The following is a 22,185-nucleotide window of genomic DNA, read 5'->3' as shown; positions in this document are numbered from 1 at the left end:
AACCCAGTTTTGGAACCCATTCCTTACCCCAAAACACACTGATGGCGGACCATCTGTCTACCTGTTCCTGGCCTGTCCCCTAACCCTGTCGTTTATCCATTTTTCATCCCTTTTGATTCACGAGGGGCTTTTAAATTATAAAAGAGCGACCGAGGAGGTGGCTCAGTGGGTAAAAGCTTGCTTGAGCAAGCCTGAAGACCGGAGTTCAATCCCTGGACCCCACGTAAAAAATGTCTGCACCCTAAGCACTCCTACAGTGAGAGTTTTCATGGAGCCTGCTGTGTAGTGGCAGAAGGCACAAGAGAGACCCTGCCTCAAAACAAGATGGAAGACAGTTATCTTCTGACCTCTATAGGCACCACAATACATGAGGGCACACACACACACACACACACACACACACAGATACACACACACACACAGATACACACACACACACAGATACACACACACAGATACACACACATACACACACATACACACACATACACAGATACACACACACACAGATACACACACACAGATACACACACATACACACACATACACACACATACACAGATACACACACACACAGATACACACACACACATACACAGATACACACACACACACAGATACACACACACACAGATACACACACACAGACACACAGGTGCACACACGCATAAACACACATGTAGATGTACAGGAACTCACATAAACACACACACAGATACACAGGCACACACACACACATAAACACATATGTAGACATACAGGAACTCACATATGCACATACACGCACACACAGATACACAGGCTCACACACACATAAACACACATGTAGACGTACAGGAACTCACATAAACACACACACACAGATACACAGACACACACACATAAACACACATGTAGATGTACAGGAACTCACATACACACACACACACAGATACACAGGCACACACACACATAAACACATATGTAGACATACAGGAACTCACATATGCACACACACGCACACACAGATACACAGGCTCACACACACATAAACACATATGTAGACATACAGGAACTCACATATGCACACACACGCACACACAGATACACAGGCACACACACACACACATAAACACATATGTAGACAGACATACAGGAACTCACATATGCACACACACGCACACACAGATACACAGGCTCACACACATAAACACACATGTAGACGTACAGGAACTCACATAAACACACACACACAGATACACAGGCACACACACACATAAACACACATGTAGACGTACAGGAACTCACATACACACACACACAGATACACAGGCACACACACACATAAACACACATGTAGACGTACAGGAACTCACATAAACACACACACAGATACACAGGCACACACACACATAAACACACATGTAGACGTACAGGAACTCACATATGCACACACACGCACGCACACACAAGTACCCACAAATAAATAAGAATAGCATCCTCTTCCTATTCAAAATTGAGGTAAGCCCCCTCCCATGGTGTGACCTTCAAGGACACTCACTGTAAATGGCGAAATGAACCCCAGCACAGAAGAAGGTTCTGCCAAGCCATGCTGGGAAAACTAAGAGAGAACAAGCATGACCTTTGGCCCCACGGCACACTGCAAGCTTTTGTCAAAGTTTGAGTGTTAGGCTATCCGTAACACTGTCTTCCGAGCTGGGTTTCCCTCCTCTTTTTGATGTTATACTTATCTGAAGTGCAGGCAAAGCCCAACTCCCTAACGTGTACCACCTAATTAGGGAAATCAAGCAAGACATGTTCTTGGAACAGATACACAGAATTCGGTACGATGAGGCAGGCTTCTCTGTAAACTGCATTTGCAAGTCTGTACGTCAAAGCTGCTGCCTTGCCCCCCCCCATCCACCCCCCTTGCTGTTGCGGTCCCACCCAGAATGTTAATCATATTACTCAAACTGCTCTCTCTCTCCCTGAGAATTCTTTGTAGCCCCACAGATCTCTCGTCTCGGAACACTGAATGCCTGTAAAACAAGCGATTGTGTGTTTTGATGCTTGCTTTTAAGGGAGCATAGCGCAAATATTTATTCACCGCCGTAATTTGCATTGTGCGTGTAGTTTTCACATCTAATTAAGGATTCGGGAAAAATTACAGTCGTTGGAAACAAAAGCTTACATTGCATTTAAATACACATTCAAAGGATGGAGTAACTTCTCCACGAGGGTGAGATTCTAGACTGGGACTCAACCATTGAGACTGAAGTGTGGAATCGCCTGGAAAGTTTAAAAGCTGGAGAGAAAGCTGAATGCTCACATCTTGGGTTGAAAACTGCCGTGGCTGTAAGAACTGGATATTACTGTCCTATTGATCATGGGCAGTCATGCTTCCTTGTCAGCATCCCTTCCCTCTGTTCCTGTGAGAGTCTTAGACAGAGCTCCACTCCAGATTTTGCACGGAGGACTGGCAGCCTAAACTTTCAACCCCTGCTGCCTTCACTGCCACATCTTACTGAGTGTGGTCCTTGCTTCACAAAGGTCTCATAGAGCACGGGTTGAGACTTGGAAGAAGCTGTTAAGGAAGGAGGGGAAAAAAGCTGTTTTTTTTTTTTTTTTTTCTGAATTGAGGGTAAAGGGTTATAACTCTGAACTAGGGCATCCTTTTGCCTAAAGGACAGACAGATGGACAGTGGCCTTTGTGAGATCAAGGGAAAAGATCAGACATGTTAGATTCTTCGGGTCTCACTGGAGCCCCCAGGTCAAGCCTGGGATGTCAACCTTCGTTCCCAACATCTCAGCTACATAAATTGAAGAGGATGTAACTGGGTTCTTCCAAACAGGAAACCAAGCCCTCTCAGGCTAATCCACCCCGATGTGGACTCACCTAGTCCACTCTGACTACTGTGGCCTTTCAATAAGTTCAGATTTTTCTACATCTCTTCCCAAAATGCTATCAGGAGGGGAAAGAACACATCTGCTTAATCGATGAAGCCAGACAGAAGTCTTCCATCCAATACATTATTCCAGATGGTTCCCTTACAGATCCTGAAGAGAGGTGTACACAGTTGATGACCTGCAATGGTCCCCTTGAGGTGACATCCCCAAATGCTTATCCAGGGCAGCAATATAGACTCTGTGACATCGACAAAACACCTGACACTTCTTCCCCACACACTGGGTCATGAGGGTTGTGTCAAAGGCCTAGGCATGAGCAGCTACCTAGAAACATTCTCATGAAAACCATCCCTGAGTGGTCTCTACCAAACCAGGCCCAGGTAAGAGTTCTTGGATCTCTTCCCACAATCCTCTTGGGAAGCAAAGGTAACAGGAGACCATCTACATGTATTTCATGTCAGTACGAGTCTCATGATTTGGATCGGAAATGTCTCATTTTATTGGCGTATATCAAGCACACATGAAGGGACTCAGTAGACATTATTGTACATTGTATACTTAGATCATCTCCACCCTCCAGTCCCATTTCCCTCCCACTCCCAGTGTTCCACCCTTTTTCTTTCCACCTTGTCCTTCTTCTACCCCCCATATAAACTCTCCTCCCTCTCCCCGGCAAGATATATATATTTATTCTGGTGGACCAACAAGTTTCCTTAGGGTTGCTTACAGGGTCATGGGCACTTACCAATGGTTGCACCATTGAAGAAAATGTCTCTTTCTCAGGAACAATTAGCCACCTGTGGATTCTTGTAACCTTCTCACCCTAGCTCCGATTAACTTCCTATAGGTACTGACTGGGTTGGGGATAAACTCATGAGCCTTTCTCCTCACCATGGTAGGAGTTGGACAGGCCCACTCTGGCTGAGGTCTTACAAGACTGATAATCACATCTGCTGTGAGATCAACAGAGTAGTATCCATGTCCCCAAATAGTACTTGAATGTAGATAACTTGGTCCCCAGTATGGCAAGAGTAAGAGGTAAGTGGATCATAAGGGCTCTGACTGCATGAGAGGAGTAAGCCATCAGTGGGGCCATAGCTGAATGGGAGGGGATAGAAACTAGAAGACTGGGGTTGGGGATTTAGCTCAGTGGTAGAGCGCTTGCCTAGTAAGTGCAAGGCCCTGGGTTCGGTCCCCAGCTCTGAAAAAAAAAAAAAGAAACTAGAAGACTGGGAGTATTTGGAGAGAGATGTGCCCTTGAAATGTGTATGTTTCTGTTCCTTTCCTTTCTGCCTTCCTCCTGTCCACCACAAGCCGAACCTCTTTTTCTGCTAGCACATGTTCTCTGCCTTGATGCACTGTCCAAAAGCAGGAGAGCCAAGTAGAGCCTAAGACCAAACCCTGAAAGGCCTGAGTCACAGTGAAAGCTCTTCTTCTCTAAGCTGGTTCTCTCGAGCATGTTGTCACAGCAACAGAGAGCTAACTTGTGTCCATAATCCTTTTGGACAGGAGGAATTCTTCTGTAGTCCCCACACTGCCACAGGGCAGGCTAGAGCACCTCCCTCGGGCTCAGAATGCCAGGATCCTGTAGGTGAGCCATGCAGACAGTGGGTCCTCATGAGCAGCTGCCTCGACTGAAAAAAAGCAGCAAGCAGCACAAAGGCTGGCCGCGAATGAGGTCAGCCTCTACCATGAAAGCAACGATACAATTATCTGATGATTTGGGGCAGTCCTACCCTGTGATGGAGGGTCCAGACCCAGGGTCATGGGTGAACCAAGGATCCTGGGATTTATGACAGAATAAGAGCACACTGTGACTAGGAATTTCCAGGGGCAGAGGATGCCCAGAGAACCTGCAAAATCCAATATGGTGCCTTTAGCCATAGTGGGCTCTATTTTGTGACTAGCTGATCAGAAGTTTGGCCTACGGTGAGCAAGGCCAACTAACTGGTGGCAGAGTGAGTTCGGAGAGGTCTTTTAGGGGAAGTTAGGATGACTTTACATACATGGAAGCCATTGTTCTCTATTGGTGTCACATAGCCTTACCAAGCTGTGATGACTCCCCACGCCTCAGTTTCCCCCACTTCCTGGGAACCTCCTGAGGGGTGACGACACCATCATAACTAATCAAAGCCTGCTTTTTGCTGTGTTCACAGTTGGTCTTCAAAAATAATCAGGGGTTTCAGTGAGATTCTCTATCGGAGATAAAACCTAGAGGGAAGCAGACGCCTCAACTGTGCATGAGTAGGTTGTCCAAGGATTTAGGCAGCCAAGTGGCGAAGGTGGACGGGGTTCTTGCATCTGGTGGAAGCCATAGGAAGAGACATTCATTCTAAGGAAGAATGTGGCTTTGAGTCTGACATGGATGCCTGAAGGGAGCTTGCCTAGGCACACTTCCTATTCCACATGTCAATGCATCTTGTCTCCTCATAACCGTGAAACCAAAGTCCTGTTCTCTCAGCAGTCCTCCCGAGGGCACCCTCATAACCTCTCTCTGCAGACACGGGAACCATCGTTATAGACAGATCTCCATCAGATGCTAGATTCTTTCCCATTTCCCAACCCTTCCACCATCAAAAGCCAGCATTCCAGGACTCAGGACCACACTCTAAGAGAAACAGAACCTCGTCACTCGCCATCATAGTTCTCTATGTATGGAAGGCTAAGCTGTAACCACAGGACAAAACAGTCAGCAGGAGTCACTAATGTCAAAAACTGACAGTGGGTGGCACCACTGAGGGTCACTCAGGAACTCAGATACCTCTCTACCTCACAGCTCGGGATACAGGGGAGCCCAGCCCTCAGGAAAGCACTTCACAACAAGCACAGTCTACAGTGACCAAGTAAACGCGACACGAGAAAGTTACAAAACAAAAACTTTGCTATAAATGACAACAAGAAACTGCATTACATAATTGTCCAGCGAAGACAGAAAGCCCTAAATTGTAGCAAGGCATTAAATTATATATATAAAATCAAGATATATTTTTAAAATTTTAGGACATGCTTATATAAACATATGAACTCAAAAGACTTGAAAATAAACTACGTGTACGTCCTATATATAAGTGGTTTAAGAGCTCACAGAAAAACAAGCAGCAAGAAATACATGAAATGCAAAGCCATCAGGATTAGGCAGTGAGACTCTTTCTTTTTAATCTCTCATTCTGAAGTAACTTGAAGTAGCTTATCCAAAAACTAATAAGTCGCTGCTGTGCCAGAGTACTTGAATTTGAATTCCAGCCCCCCACATCCAGGCAGTTCACAAAGTCACACCAGTCCAGCATCAGTGGATCTGGTGCCCTCTTCTGGCCTCTGAGGGCACTACACTCATGTGGCAAATACACACAGATACACCGGAAACAAAGTATCTGCAAGTGCAGTAAAGGAGGAAGAGGGAAAGAGAAATATCAGAGTTTAAAATTAAAGAAAGCTGAGCCTATTAAGAAGGCCCAAGAGAGCAGCACCTGTAATTATATAGAGCAAGTTCAGCCCTGAGGGGACACAGGTGAAGAGAGATGAACCCCAGATCCCAGGCCATGTTCATGGAGCAGGAAATACAAGCCATACTTTTCCTTGGTTCTGACACAATGAAATAGCCTTCCAGGATTCAGACCAAAGGAGGGATCTGAGCCTAGATCAATAGTGTCCTTTTGAAAACCACCATTTGTATGTGCGTCCTATAGCTGAAGAGGGCTACAGAGCTCAATCTGTACAGACACTGGAGGGCATCCTGAATTTAGTCACCCAAGGTCTTGTTAGCATTCTCCCCTCCCCCTTTTCCTCTTCTTTTCCTTCTTCCTGCTCTCCCTTCTCTTCTCCCTCTCCTTCTCTTCCCCATCTCCCTTCCTCATCTGTTTCCTTTTTTAACTACTCCCTCTTCTCGCCCTCCTCTTCTCCTTCCCCTTCCCCCTTTCTCCTTTCTCCTCCCTGTCCTCTCTATTCTCCATCACTCCCTTCTTTCTCCCTCTTCCCCTCTCTTCTCTTTGTTATTTCTTACCATCTTTAGATATTCCCATGGTCCCCCATACTTCACTTTTATGACTGTAAAACCTGAATTAAAAAAAAAAAATTTCCCATTGACCATTGGAAGGAATTCATCAAAACTGCATTAACCAACCTTCACATTTGGATCTTTGCTCCTTCCTAACCTACACTGAGGCCTCAAGGTGCCCTTGGAGCTGTGAGTTGATCCCAGAGCCCTAGAAGGAGCCTATCCCTCTATCCTGAACTCCAGCTACAAAACCTATACAGAAGGCCAGGGCAGACATTGAAAAGAAACAAGCCCATTAAATGATCTCATTCATCTTTAGAAAACTGCTAAGAACAAAAATCCTCTTCTCGCCAGCCTAAGCTGGGTAGCTGTTATTTCAGTTCCTATGCCCAGTTCTTCCCCTCTATAGGATGGACAGGATGATGGTTAGAATGATGGGGTGATGGGCGGGATGATGGGTGGAATGATGGACAGGATGTTGGTGAGGTTCTGAGGAGTGAGTAAAATTGGGACATCTAGGAGTCTGCCTGCCTCAAAAGAGCACTTGGTAAGCAGGAAGACCACTTTATGTGTGGCTGACATTCAGTAAGCCGAAAGACCTGATGGAGTCCTCCTCTGGCATCTGGCCACCTCCTCCCATCCCTAAAGCCCTGGAGACAGGCGCATCCTTCCTGGCAGAGGCTGTGCAGGTGAAGGTGGTCTCCCAAGTCAGCACCACAGAACTCCCACAACTGGCTGCGATCACATGAGGAATAGCGGTGTCCCCTCCTCAGGCTACGGTGTATCCCCGGCCGTGACCCTGATCCTCCTCAGATACACCAGCACCTCCACTGGCTACTCAGAAAAACACTGAGCTACGCATTTACCTGGCAGCACATCTGCTCCGCCGCCCACATCTGAGCCCTCTCTGAATGTCTACCCTTTCCCTGGGAGAACCGTCTTTGCTCAGTAAAGAAAGTAGACACGGGCCAGAAAGCCACATGAGCGGGAGCGTATGTTTTTCCCAGACTTTCTTCTGATGCATTTTGGCTTTTGAGTTCTCTAGCCTAAGCTTTCGGTTCTTAACAGAGGCTGCAGCTGCCTTGCTGTGCACCTGCCTGCTGTCACGCTGTGCACCTGCCTGCTGTCACGCTGTGCACCTGCCACACCTCGCACCTGCCAAAGAAGTGGCTGCTGGGAACAGGGCCGGGTTGCTAGGGCAAGAGAAGGCCTGCTTTGAAACCCAATTAGTCTCCTTCTCTGATGACTTGAGATTATCACATAGGCTTCTAATCTCAGTTGGGAATTTACTCTCCCCTCCCCCCACTCCCAAAGAAAGCAAAAAAAAAAAAAACCAATACCATGTGACCAACACAAGATGGATACAGAGTCCCCAGAACATGACAATTAATGCCACCTGCATAAAAACTGTAATACCACTAAAAACCTTTTGCAGACTCTCTCTCCTCTGGAGTGTATACCTGAGTCTCCCTCCAGTCATGTGCTCGAGGTCAGAGAAAGAGTCAAGAAGTGGGACTTTGAGCCCTCCTTCCAAAAGCTGTCTTTTCCGTGGCAGCTCCCAGCTCCCCTGCTCTGAGCCTTTAATCCCATTCTCAAACATTTGCCACAAGTGTGCTCACTTTCAAGTTTGGGGGGCTCTCCACCCTGTATAGATTCTTAGTTTCCGGAACTGAGGTAAGGGGATGGCACGTCTCTATAGATAAAACAGAGCCCCCTTAAAAACCAACAATTTAAGGGGCTGGAGCGATGGCTCAGCAGTTGACAGTTCTTGCTACTCTTGCAGAGGGCTCTGGTTCAGTTCTGAGAATCTGTGCCAGGCGGTTCACACCCACCTGTAACTTCCACTCACTACTGCCCTCTTCTGGTATCCATGGGCATTGCACTCGTGTGCATATACACCCACATAGACAACACCAATACATATAATTGTCTTTTTAATATTGATTTCTTTTAAAAACAAAAGTCAGCATTTTGGATGTGTGGTGGCAGATTTTGTAGATAAAGGACGAGCTTGCATCTTGGTAACCTGAGCCTCAGGTCTCATTTCATAACAGACTGGCTCCCTGATGGTTTTGCTTGATTCCCCACAATATTATTTCCACAACTCACCCAAGCTTGATGCTGGCATCCAAAGTCCAACTCCCAAATCCATATGCTCACAGACTCCCACACCCACCTCCTGCGAATGGGAATACCATGTGTCTGTCTTCATCCCACGTGTTTCCCCCCTTTTTTACCAGCTTCCCAGCGGTCACCAAAGCTCATCTATTCTTTAATCCTGATTGAGTGGAGGTCACCTCTCGACCTTGTGTCACACAGGAAGCCCAATACAAGTATAATATGCACACAAATATAACCATGAACCCGTTTTCATCTGCAAAGAACTATTTTTTTTTTGCTGTGCATGTATACATTGTGTATGTGTGTGTGTGTGCGTGCGTGCGCGCGCGTGCATTGCAAAGTGAGAGGACCACTTTAAACATTGTTCCTTAGGATGCCATCCATCTACCTTGTTGTTTGAGACAGAGTCAGGAGTCCAGAATTCACTAGCTCAGCTATGCTAGCTGACAGCAAGGCTAGGAAGATCCATTCCCCTCCAACCCCCAGCACTGGGAAGGCAAGCACTTGTACAACCACACACCTTACACAGTGGGCACTTAGCTGGCCAAGCCATATGTCACCCCATCTCCATATTCTCCAAGTAGCTGTCCTAGGCAGCCCACAATGGTATCTCACACCATCATACAGCCTCCTCAGCAGCCCGGGAATTCAACTCTAGATCTCAGTAGATTTGAGCTATTATTCCTGATCAGCATTGACAAAATAAAGTGTGAGAAAAATTAAACAGCAGGCTACATTTCTATCCATTTGCCCAATACATATTGAGCATCCAGCCTGTCCCAGGCTCTGCGCTTACACTAAAGGGAGAAAGACCCTGCATTAAGCCCTCAAGGACACTCCTGCTGGATGCATAGCTCAAAAATACAATCACAGCCAACAGAGAGCACAGCAAAGAGGGAGCAGAGACATTGGAAGTCAGACCCCGAGGCTCTCCCTGGTCAGACCCTGAACCAGCTTCTCTGACCTTCAAGTTCATCATCAACATCATTGGTTTGTCCGCAAGTTTGTGAATATCACCAGGATAAATCTCTCGGCACAGTTCCTGTCACCAATCATTGCTGGGAAAATTAACCATGATGACTATTAGCCAATGTATCCCAGTAGCCATTTAAATTACTGGAAAAAGGCACTGAGCCTTTTACTGCCAGGCAAAGGTTCTTTGGGCAATATTTTATACTGTTAAGCACACTTAAAAATTTTTATTGACCCTCTGCAATGTCCAGAATGCTATGATAAATACTAAAGAGAAGTCAAAGATAGAAAAAAAAAATAGGTATTTGTTACTCTAGGGGAACTTAAAAGTTTTAAAGAAGGGCTACAAAATGAGTCCCGAATGTCACACCTATGGACTCATGGAAGGTGTGGGAAATGTTCCCAACCTCTCAAAAATTGTTAGCATTCAAATCCCTGGGTCCTATGACTTTGATCACCTCGTTTGGAGATAAAAAACCAGGATGAGAGTAAATGAAGTCTTGGGTCATTTGGGTGGCCATAAAAGCAACTGCTTGTACTATAGCAAGAAGGGAGGTGGGAAACATGCACTGAGCACACAGAGCAGGATGTTGGCCTAAAGTGGAAACCGGGGAGATGGGAGATGCTGCCCAATAGGAAGCATAAAGAGAAAGGGAAGAGGGACTGAGGAACATGGAAGCCGCCTGGTATGCACCACTTGGCAAGCTAGAACAATGGGTAAAGAAAAGCCCCAAAATGGCCACAAGGAGCTGTGAGGGCCAGAACCAACCCCTTCAATTTCCTGCCACTGAGCTTCCAGCCTCCAGAGTCTCTGCTATCTGAAGAATATTGGGGACCATTTGTTACAGCAGCCATAAGGGAACTCATACTCACTTGGACTAAAATCCATCCATGTCCCTTGGTCTTTTGTTCCTGGTGGCTTTGTTGTTTTGTTTTGTCTTGTTTAGTTCTCACTGTAGAGTTGAGGATGACCTTGAATGCTTTTTAAATTTTTATTACATGTATGTATGTATGTATGCATGCATGCATGCATGCATGTGTGGGCATCACCATGCCACAGCGTGCATGTGGAGGTCAGAGGACAACCTATGGGAGTCAGTTCTCTCCTTCCGCTGTGTGGGTCTAAGCAACCAATTAGCAGCAAATGTCTTTACCTACAGAGCCATCTCACTGGCACTGCTGTTTGGTTTTTTTGTTTGTTTGTTTTTTTACCACTTGAGCCCCTCACACAGGAATCAAAAACAGACCACCGGGCTTCCCATTCGCTTGGATGGTTTTGGGAGGTGATGTTAATGCTGTCCACCCAGTTCTCCCTAGCCCGCTGTCCCCCTGCTCCGTGATGCAATGTGACCTCCGTCACTCTTTCTGTCCCACCTATACCAAATTCTTTAATCCATGGTCCCAACTCTCCCCTCTTTTTGCACAGCTCCCTCCCCAGGCTGTCCTCACTGCAACATTAACCTTCAGAAGAAAGCTCTCTGAAGTCACTCTGGTCAAACGCCGATGCACCTGCTGGGAGAGACACTATTCCTCCCAGTGTATGCCACAGCTCTTCCTTTGGGTGCGCTTTTCTCTCATTGCTCCATACACCACAGACTCAGAGGAGCCAGAGAGGACCTGTGTTCTCCCTTGTTTTTACTACTATATCCCCTGCATACAGTGGGGGACACGGGGGGGGGGGTAGAGCAGTGCTACTGGGGGAGGGGCATTACTATCGTGAATTAGAAAAGGGAGTGAAGCAAACTACAAGACAGAAGGGTGAGGGGGTTGCTGAACACAGAACTACCAAGGTTTACCCCTGCCACTTAAAGTGGCTTGTAGCACTTTGAAGTTGACAGAAAAGACGGCCATAAACGTCTTCAGTGTGAGGACTCTTGAGGACCTCAACCTGAATCCCCAGAACACTGACAAATATTTCCTGTTCAGGTCTGGGGACAGGGGGAGGGGGTGGTCACTGGAAAGTGACTTTCGTTATTTGCCGGACGGATGAACGGGTAGAGAAAGGTTGGGTAGGTGGATGGATTTACTGGATTGGGTGGATGGTGGATGGATGAATGGACTGGACTAAATAGACTGATGGACAGATAGAAGACTGAACTGGATGAATGGATGAATGGATGGATGATTGGATGGATAGATAGATGGATGGATGGATGAATGGATGATTGGATGGATGGATAAATGGATCAACTAGACTGGGTAAACAGAAGGATGGATATATAGATAATAGTCATTTAAATAAATACATGATAAACGGATGAATTAGAAATGTAGTGATGTGTATTTTCATAATCATGTATTTTTTTTTCTTTTTTTTCGGGGCTGGGGACCGAACCCAGGGCCTTGCGCTCGCTAGGCAAGCGCTCTACCGCTGAGCTAAATCCCCAACCCCATAATCATGTATTTTAAAATCTTCAGTGAAGTCCTTAATCTTGGCTTCTTAGGAGTGGAGCTCATGTAAACAGACCTTTCAACTCTTAAAAACTTGGGCATGTAAGTTGTTTTGTTTTAAAAAAATAAAATAAAAAACAAAAAAACATGTTCTTACTGTGTAGCCCAGAACTGCCTGGAATTTAAGATCCCCTGCTTCCGCCTCTGGAGATTACAGGCATATACCACACCTAACCACATGTAAGCATTTTTAAAAATTAAATCATATTCCATTTATATCAATTCAAAGAAAAAAAAAGGCTTCCTGTCTCCTTAGTCCCCCACAGTCTAATTTTTACAGCATTTAGACATGAGCGATAAGGCCAGTTTCCCGCTTCCTTTCTCCCTCCCTACCCCCATACAGAGTCATACACTCCCTTGCTATCTCTCCTCCAAAGATTTTCATGCCTTAAAAGTGACTCCTTTTATGGGAAAATCACTGTAAACTGAGTTATGCTCCCTACCACCCAAGGCTGCAGGCACTCAACCTTCCCTTAGCAGAGGCTGCTCCCACTGCCCCAGGGCTTCCTCCTCTAAAGCAGAGTGGAGGCTCTTGGAGCAGTTGATCCAGGATGCGAACGAACGCCACTGGATGTCCCATGCACCCAGCTGGCAGCAGGGATTGCACATGGCCATCCAGGCCCAGGCATAGATGCCACAACACTACAGAGGCTCCTCTCCCAGCAGCGCGGGCGCGTATCAACATCTGCTTCTCACCGGCATGCGGCACAGAACAGCATGCAGAGTGACTAGTGGGAGAGAAGGTGGGGACAGGTGGCAGTGTTCCAGACTTTGCATTTAAAGACTGCCTCGGTCTCTGCTGTCTCCAGTCTGTCCGCAGGTTTTTGGTTTTGAGTTTTGTGTGTGTGTGTGTTTTGTTTTTTTTTTTTTTTTTTTTTTGGTTTTTGGTTTTTGGTTTTGGTTTTGGTTTTGGTTTTGGTTTGGTTTTCAGCTAAATGCCCTTATGCCTGCCCAACTGGAAAAGCTCAGAGACATATTCTCGAGCATCTGCAGACAGCAACATCACGTTTCTAGCCGGGACTCTGGTATAAACACAAGATCTAAGCTACCTGACCTGGTAAGGTCACTCTGCAGAAAAGTTTGGGACCTCAAGCCATGGGCGAGCACAAGTGGTGTTTCATATCATGGCCCCCTAGATCCCAAGGAGACAAAAATAACACAAGACAGAATATCTTTACTTAGGTTTGAATTTCCAAAGAGCCAAGTGAGGGTAGGTTTGCAGTATTCACTCATGAAGCTGACACTTATAAAGTCCAAGGTCACTGGACTGATTAGCCAAGGTCATTAACACAGGGAAATGTGTGTTCTGTTGTATTTAAGGGTTCCTATGGGGGGGGGAGTAAAAACAGTAACATAATACAGTAGATGTTTAGTATTTGATACCAGCTCCATTTTTTATTCTGCCCCAGACAAATTAGACATTTTAGAGTGGGCCTTTACTTGGTTGAGATGCTCTCCAGTGCGGCCCCTCCTCGAGACTTCAAGTAAGTTAGAATCTGCAGGCATAAATAGGGAGATGACTATGGTTAAAGCGTTTGCCTTGTAAAGGTAAGGACATTAGTTCTAATCCCCAACACTGATATATATGCGAGGCAGGCATGGCAACTACCTATAAACCCATCAATACGGACTCAGAGGATCCCCTAGGGTTGCTGGGTAGAGGCGCCAGCCAGAATCAGTGTGCTCTGGATTCAGAGAGAGTCCATGCCTCAATATGTAGAATGGAGAATAACGGAAGAAGACGCACGTGATGCCGACTTCCAGCCTTCACATGTGTGTGCGCGCGCACACACACACACACACACACACACGCGCACACTAAATGTGCACACACTCGCTACCCACATAAAAGAGATATATTTTTAGAAAGAAAACTTACATGCCATTATCCAACCTGAGAGGGAAGTAGAAAAAAAAAAAAGTAGGAACAAACACCAGACTGACCTTGGTTTTATGTCACGTCTGCCTCTAGGAAGTCCCCTTTTACACTTTTATCCCATCATCCCCATTCTTCCCAGCTAAGAGCCACGGCTGTGTCACCTCACGTGTGTTCAGCCTTCAGTCTTGCTCACAGCTGCGGGAAGGTTCCCCACCTTCTGACTGGCTTCAACAGTCTGCCTGAAGCAGGCTCCCGGGCTTCAAAGTTCCAGCGAAGAACTTTACAGGATATTAGCATTATTGACAAGCTGGGTTCTAGCTATTCAGAAAGGAGATGCTACCCCCCACCCCGACCCCCCCCCCAACATACAGTACCTTATTTAAGGACAAGCTCGCTCAAAAGCACCCAGGGAAAGGTGACTCCCACCAACACAGCTGCTCACAACGAAGGAATCAGTAAGGGAGTGAGGAAACACCATTGTTATTATAGAGTCCAAAGCCTCGCTTAAAAAAGCCTTGCTATTAAGGAATAAAAACAAAGACCTCCATTCTTATCAAACCAAGCAACAAAGATACAGCATGCCTCCCAGCCATGCTGGAGTGGAACCAAGGTCCTGAAGGCAAGTTTATAACCTAGCATTGCTCTCCCCCTTTTTTTAAACCAACCTCCTCTTTGGTTCCCAATGTATTCTACATCCCCAAAACTGTGGCTCCCTCCTGGGATGGGGGGGGGCTACTCTTCATTAGCTTGCCCAAGCCTTCTTCAACAGCACTTGAAAACACAGTGACATTGATAAACACCCAACACCCCTCCCCCAACCATTCCCACAGGGAAAAAAAAAATGCCAAGCAATCAATCTGCCTAACTCCACAAGAGCCCAGGCAAGTAGATTGCCAGATACCAGAAAAGCCAGAAACCAAAATCAACATATCATTAAAAGATTGTGCTTGTCAACTGGTTAGGAAGTTTCAGAGAGATGTCGCCTGATAGATACTCGCCGAGAAATAGCTTTACAGAATTGTTCCAGCACACGGAAGACCGCAAAGAATCTTGACTTTTGCTGTAGAAAGCCAGTGGGGGGGGGGGGACTACCCACAAATAGAAACCACCTGATCGGTCAGGAAGATGTGTAGACTCCATCTACCGTGTCCTGTGGATAGCAATCGCTCTGCAAAGCATTTCTGTCCCAAGCTTCCAAATTTGCTTGTGCCAGGCAGGAGTTGAGGGAGATGGTAAGCGGGGTAGGAGGGGCTTCCTGCCTCTACTCACAGCCCCAGGTTAGGACCCCCCTGGGAAGACTTGGGTCGGACAGACAGTGGAGTATCCTGTGGAGGTATCGCCTACACACACACACACACACACACACACACACACACACACACACACACACACACACACACACACACACGGCTGCAGAAGGCCGACCCAGGAGACCCTGGGCTAAAAGGGACTCTGGTCAACTGTGTTCTTAACGGCCCGTGGTACACAGCTGACATTCCCACACAGCAAAGCTGTTTAGAATTATTTCCAGAAAGGTCAGGGCCAGTTGGGAAGTCCACACCAAATTCTAGGAAGCTTCCAAGTCCAGGGCAGTAAGGTTTCCCCAGTTTTCCCTTATCACTTAGGCATACTCGCCTAGGGCATCGTACCAAGACTTCCAGGGAAATCACCTGCTGCCAAGGTGTCTGCCCCAGACCTTGGCTCCGCAAGGCTGCTGCACACACACACACACACACACACACACACACACACACACACACACACACGCCCACGCCTCTCCGGGCCGCCCACATCCACACTCAGCAAAGTTAAGTCCCCGGACCCAGGTAGCCCCATGGTCCTCACCTTTGGAGAACAGGGCAGCTAGGCTGATGAGTACCGGAGACCAGAGGTACCACAGCGTCCCCATCTCAGATGGGCACATCCTGGAGACGCGGAGCGCGGGTTCTCTGCTCCTCCGTGGTGTCCTCTGGCTGAAGAAGGGATGTCGCCAGATCCCCGGAGAAGAGAAGCTGAGCTGGATGGCCAAGACGCATCTGACTAGGGACCCGAGCAGCAGGGCCGCCTTGGGCCGGGTCCCCACAGGTCCATAGCCAGGCCGCTCGGGCTCCGGGGTCCCGCAGCGCAGGCCGAGGCTCACCTCAGTGTTTCGACTGCGCTGAGAACTGGCTCGTGAATTCAATTTCACTCCACAAGGGGGGTCTCCGGTGTTGTGTCCCCAAGCACGGAGAGCGCTCTGGGGACTCCAGCTGGGAGGCTGCGGTGGGCTATCGCGCGCGGGCGGCTGCGGGGCTGCGAGGTTGCCGGGCCCGGGGCGCGGGTAGAGGCGGCGCGGGGGTCCCCGGGCGGGTGGCCAGGCGCGCGTGGGGACCCGGGGCGCGTAGCCTCGCCGCCCCCATCCCGCGCCACGGGGCTTCGGCGCGCGCGCTCCGCCGCCCAAAGTTTGCGGGGCGCTGCGGCTCCACCCCAGCCCGCCCCGGCTCCCCACGCGCGCCCGGCGCACCGCCGGTTCCGGAGACGCGCGGCGCTCGGGGCGGAGGGCGAGCGGCGCGCGGACGAGGAGGCGCGGGCCCGGGGCGGCTGCATCCGAGCGCACCCAGAGCAGCGTGCCCCGGGCTGGAGCTGTTGCTTCCTAATTTCCCTCTCCCTCTCTCCCTCTCTCCCTCTCTCTCTCTCTTTTTAAGCCCCACCCTTCTGGAGTGACAGCTGTGCGCCCCAATCCGCAAAGTAGGTCCCACCTTCCCGGTTGCGGGGCGCTCAGCCTCGCAGTCGCCCTCTCTATGTGCTGTAATAGGAGGATGATGCTCAAAGGAGGTTGTGGACACCCCGTCTGCCCCGCGGAGCGCGCACGAAGACCAGCGATGGTGTCCATGCTCACAACAGGTGTGGAAAGGCCATCTGCCCTGTGTTCTTAAAGCCTCTGGCTGTAGGCAGCCGTCAGGCAAGGACAGCTCAGGACCCCTAACATAAGCCGAAGTGTTCCGGCGATCTCTTGATTGTGACCCGGGGATCCCAAAATGACCCCCAAATTCCTGAAAGATTTCCACCCTGGTTCCCCGCTGGCCTTTGGGCATCAGGAAATTGGCATTAAGGAAGATTGTTGCAGTGAAAGGGTAATGGGTACAGCTCTCCTCTCATGCCTTCCGCGGGGTCTCTAAGGCAAACTCACACCAAGCTACATAATTCTCTTGGTAGCTAGCTAGTGTCCTGAGCCGAAGCCCTCCTCACTGCTCCACCGAGGCTCGGAAACAAACAGATTCTGTGGGGATTCAGAGAGGAAACCCAGCGTCAGTCCAACGGGTGAATTCACTTCTGCGGATTCAAAATGGGTTGGGTTAGTTCATTCTCTCTTTGCTGTGACAAAATACTTAACAAAAGTAACATACGGGAAAGAGAGTCCGTTTGGGCTCACCGGCAGGGAAGGTATGTGATAAGTTGGTTAGTTTTTGTCCAGTGACATGAGCTAGAGTCATCTGGAAAGAGGAAGCCTCAGCTGACTAAAGGCCTCCATGAGATTGCACGGTAGGGAGCCTGTGGACATTTTCTTGATTAATGATTGCTGTGGGAGGACCCACTATAGGCAGTACCACCCCCAGGCTGGTCGTCCTGAATTGTATAAGAAAAGAAAGCTTCAAAAGCCGTGGAGAGCAAGTCAGTAGGCAGCATCCCTCTGTCGCTTCCGTGTGTCTGTTCCAGCCTCCGGGTCACTGCTCTAAATTCCCTCCATGATGGATTTAAACTGTAGGGTGAAACCAACAGGTTCCTCCCCAAGTTGCCTTTGATCTTTGTTTTATCACAGCAAGGACAGCACAAGCTGGTCACATGACATCTGCAGTCAGGAAATGGGGGCGAGGGCGTGGCGCTGGTACTCCACACGCTTACTCCTTCCTATTTAGTCCTGGGCCTCGGTCCATCCATGGTAGCACCCACATTCAGGGTGAGTCTTCCTCTTCAGTTAAATCTTTGTGGGAACACCCAGGGGTGTGTCTTCATGGTGACTCTTAACCTGGGACATGATTAACTATCCAAAATCTGGCTGAGGAAGCAATCCATGTCTGGGAGCTACAAAACTATCCCTAGCTTTATGCATTTCCAAGGAAATCCAAGAAGCTGGGTCTATTCTGCCAAAAACAGTCCAAAGGCCTCTGTCTTTCTGGGTGTCCTCATCTTTGGGGTGCCAGCTCCTGCTTTATCCTGTGTGCTTTTCTTAAATTTTGTCTTTTTGATGTTCTGTCTCTCTGTCTCTGTCTGTCTCTCTGTCTCTGTCTCTGTGTGTGTGTGTGTGTGTGTGTGTGTGTGTGTGTGTATGTTCTGTTTTCTATAAACTTCACAGAGTTGGCAACACAAAGAACTTGGTTGAAATGACTGCTGTGCCCATCCCTCAAGCCGAGGTAGCAAGGCAGGCAGGACCCCAGGCTGCCTTACTGACCCTTTCCCCAACTTGTGAGGGAAACTGAGGTTTCATCTCTGGCACACATTTCTCTGAACGACCCCTCACAACTAACCAAGCTTCCCCCTTTATTTCTCAGTGGCTGATCCAATTGTGTGTGTTCGGGTATTTTTTTTTTTTTTTAAAGATCTATAGTTGTTGCGTATGTGAGTGCTTTGCCAACATGCATGTAAATACACTGTGTGTGCACAGTAACCACAGAGATCAGGAGAGGCCAAACCCGGGGAACTGGAGTTACAGACAGTTGTGAGCCACCGTAGGAGTGCTGGGAATCGAACTTTCAGTACACTGCAAAAGCAGCCAGTATTCTTAAACCATCTCTCTCCATCCCTAAGTCTTTTTTTTTTTTTTTAATTTGGTTTTTGCAGCCCTGGCTGTCCTGGAACTTGCTCTATAGACCAGGCTGTCCTGGAACTCGAAGATCCACCTGCCTTTGCCTCTGCCTCCCGAGTGCTGGGATTAAAGGGACGAGCTACCACTGCCTGGCTCCAGTCAATTTTTAGAACAATCCTTAAGTTCATTTCCTAAAAGTTAATGGCCTCTATTTTTTTATTTTAAAAATGATTTTACCTTTTTTCCCCCCCTAGATCATTTTCCCCCTGAATCGTAAGCAGCAGGTGACTCTTTAAAGGTATATCACCGCACAAAGCTTCTCTCCGTCCTTAAGATCAAAGAGTCTAGCCACTGCCTGGAATTTCTTTATCATACGTAGTTATCTGGCAAACATTTTCTCTTGTTCAAACTGTGCAGACCCAATGAGTGGCTAAAATAAGAGGTAAGAACGAACCCCCCCTCCAACTCTCTTCATGGGGTGGTTGGAATGTGTGCGCCCACTCCTCTGCAGGCAATTAGCAGAGCTAATGGTGGGGGAGCCATTCTTAGGAAGGCCTGCAAGCATTCGTGGCTGCCTGCCAGGTCCTCGGCTGCAGCCTGGTGCCAGAGGGGCCCCCTTCCTTTTGGATCCACCAACCGTGTCACTCTTGATGGTCAGAAGCGTGCTTTCCTCCAAGAATATGTGTTTCATCTGCAAAGCTATAAATCACTTGGAAGCCAAACTCTACCGATGATTAAATAGCGTTAACTGTTCATGCTGAGTGTGCGAAGCTCAACACTACGGAGCGGGGGGAGTGTTTTGCCGTTTATACAGAAAGACGCCATCCTCCAGCCGGTATTTAATGAAATCCCAGCTATGTCGGAGATCTGGTAAAGACAGCAAGGAGGTTGGGTTCCCAAGACCCCTGGTGAATGTCCACCATTGCATGCACTCGGGCCCATTTTGTGCGCGAAGACGTTACAGACACCAGAGACCACACTACGTAAGGCTGAATCCCTCTCCCTCCATCCTTCTGATGATACAAGAAGAGACTCAGGCGAGGACCACTGCGAAGCGTCCTTTGAACAATTCTAGTGTGTTTATTTCAAGATGGCATAGCTCGGTGGTAAACACTGCTCGCCTAGCACCCATGAGGGTTCGGTCCACAGCACAAGTGGGGTGAAGAAATGAAGTAAAACGCAGAGGGCTTGCCATTCCGCGCAAAGTGCAGCGCCTAGCTGGAATTCACTCGCAATTTTAACATTATTAATATTTGTGCTTTCACACACACACACCTCTTCCTTCAGCCGTGTCTCTTTTGAAATTCGGGAGCGTGGGAAATTCTAAATTTGCAAACTGGCACCAAAGAGCCCTGGAATGGGCAGTCACATGCCCCCAAACTTCCTTTTTAATATGACTCCCTAGATTTCAAGATGCGGTTATGAAATCAGTCAGGGACAGATCAGTCCGTGACCTCTTTGGTGAGCAGAGACAGCAGCCATGAGGCACACTGTGCTCCAGAAAGGGTGCTATGTAGGTGGGGGCGGGTCCTGTCCATCTGTCAGTCAGTCCTTCCCAGCACTCAGGTGTCTGGACTTTGCAGCTGACTGACTGATATAAGCGCAGGTGCCAGAGATCTCCTCTAAGTTGAGGCAGCCAATGGCCACCTGTGGCTCTCCACGCTGCACCTGCCTTGCTATGGGACTTGTTCTAGAAGCCGTGGCTGTTGTAGGCTGGTGGCGCCCCCTTGAGTCAGCAGCCCAGCATGGAAGCCTTTGCCTTCTGCAAGGAAATTTGGCAGGAAACCAATGATCGAGTAGACTCCCCACAATCCTCCATTCTTCCCAGTGCCTGTGTTCTGATCTACACTGTTCTTGGCTCTCCCTTCTGTCTGTCCCTGACTCACTCCTCACAGGGATCCGGGCTGTTTGAGATTTCTCACGTGGCCCTGTAAGTGATCAGAGCATGGGCCTCTGATCCCCATCACATGCTGATTTCCAGAACAGAGCAGAAAATCAGATCCCCAACAGTCTCCCTGAGCTCACATGCAGGACCACTTAGATAAACCCTGCTTCCTGCCTGAAGGCTTCGTGAGGTGACAGGTGCCTAGACCCAAGCATGTCAGAGGGAGATTATATGTGGCTTTCAAGAGGAGCCCAGGACACCTCTGGGTGACCCTCCAACCTTACTGTTCTTCCTGAGGGTTCCAGCTGAAAGCAGGGAGACAACCCCTCCCCCAGATTCTTATTTTATCACAAAGTCTGTGTTTGCTTGGCACACATGTCGATCAGTATGAGATGAAGCCAATGTGATTCCATATGGCAGCAACCACATCGGGGCTCCCTGGATGGCAAGAGATGAGGTGGAATCATGCTCACTTGGGAAGACTTAGAGTTAGTGTGCCATGATAGTGTATTGCTAGAGGGCCACCTGTCATGGCATCCTGTCAGAGTGCCACGATTGCAGGCTTTGCTGGCACTAGTGGAGGAACCCTAATACTCTCTCTCTCACACCTTTTGGTCTCTGACATAAGACTAACTAGCTCTCTCCAGATAAGTGATGTGCTTCCACAGGGTTCCCACACTGGCTACTGTGACACTGACAGGCTCAGGAGTCTGGCTGATCCTGGGATCTGTGTTTGTTAGTCATTTCCATGTCTGAAGCCAACAAGACCGTTTGGAGAACTTATCTCCTCCTTGAGGCTGGAAGGGATGTTTTGCAAGCTGGGGGGGGGGGGGGGGGAGGCTGGAGCTGGGCCACCTTCTGTGAAGCTGTCCGTCAGCACGGAGGAGCTAGGAGATCAGCCAAAGCCCAGCTTTTCCCAGAACAAGACAGCAGCTGCCATTTCTCCAGCTAGTGGGTCACAAGTACCAGCGAGCCCGGACACGGAGGAGGCCTGAGCCACAATCGGGTAATGAGTCCAACATTTGACGAGAGTCGGAAGGATCAATTCGTCTCCCTGGCTAAGCGTTCAAAAGCCTTGATTTCTTTTGTCTGTTAAAAAAACCCAAATCTTCTAATGGGCCTGAAAGGCTTCTCGATTTGGGGGAGATCTCACGACCTAGGACGGGATGCAGGCTTACCAGAACACAAACCAATCCCCCTCATCCCCATCTTTC

The 22,185-nt window shown here is 48.4% G+C and overlaps 1 protein-coding gene across 2 annotated transcripts in view; it reads right to left on the bottom strand.

Annotated features, from left to right (window-relative positions):
• Positions 1 to 16,939, bottom strand: part of Tmem132d (transmembrane protein 132D) — a 647,297-nt gene extending 630,358 nt beyond the window's left edge. Inside the window, exon 1 of one of the 2 annotated variants that reach the window (XM_017598307.2) lies at positions 16,149 to 16,939. Coding sequence is in view for 1 of the 2 variants with exons in the window: in NM_198727.2 (NP_942022.2) it covers positions 16,149 to 16,227 (79 nt within the window). In the remaining variant the exon portion in view is untranslated. The remainder of the gene's footprint in view (positions 1 to 16,148) is intronic. The other variant, NM_198727.2, reaches the window with a different exon arrangement.
• Between the last annotated feature and the right edge of the window lie 5,246 nt (positions 16,940 to 22,185).

The sequence above is a fragment of the Rattus norvegicus genome, chromosome 12 (genome assembly GCF_036323735.1).
Source record: "Rattus norvegicus strain BN/NHsdMcwi chromosome 12, GRCr8, whole genome shotgun sequence".
In the NCBI taxonomy this organism is placed as follows: domain Eukaryota; kingdom Metazoa; phylum Chordata; class Mammalia; order Rodentia; family Muridae; genus Rattus; species Rattus norvegicus.
Note: the sequence above shows the minus strand (reverse complement) of the source record. Positions and strands in the feature narration are given on the sequence as shown.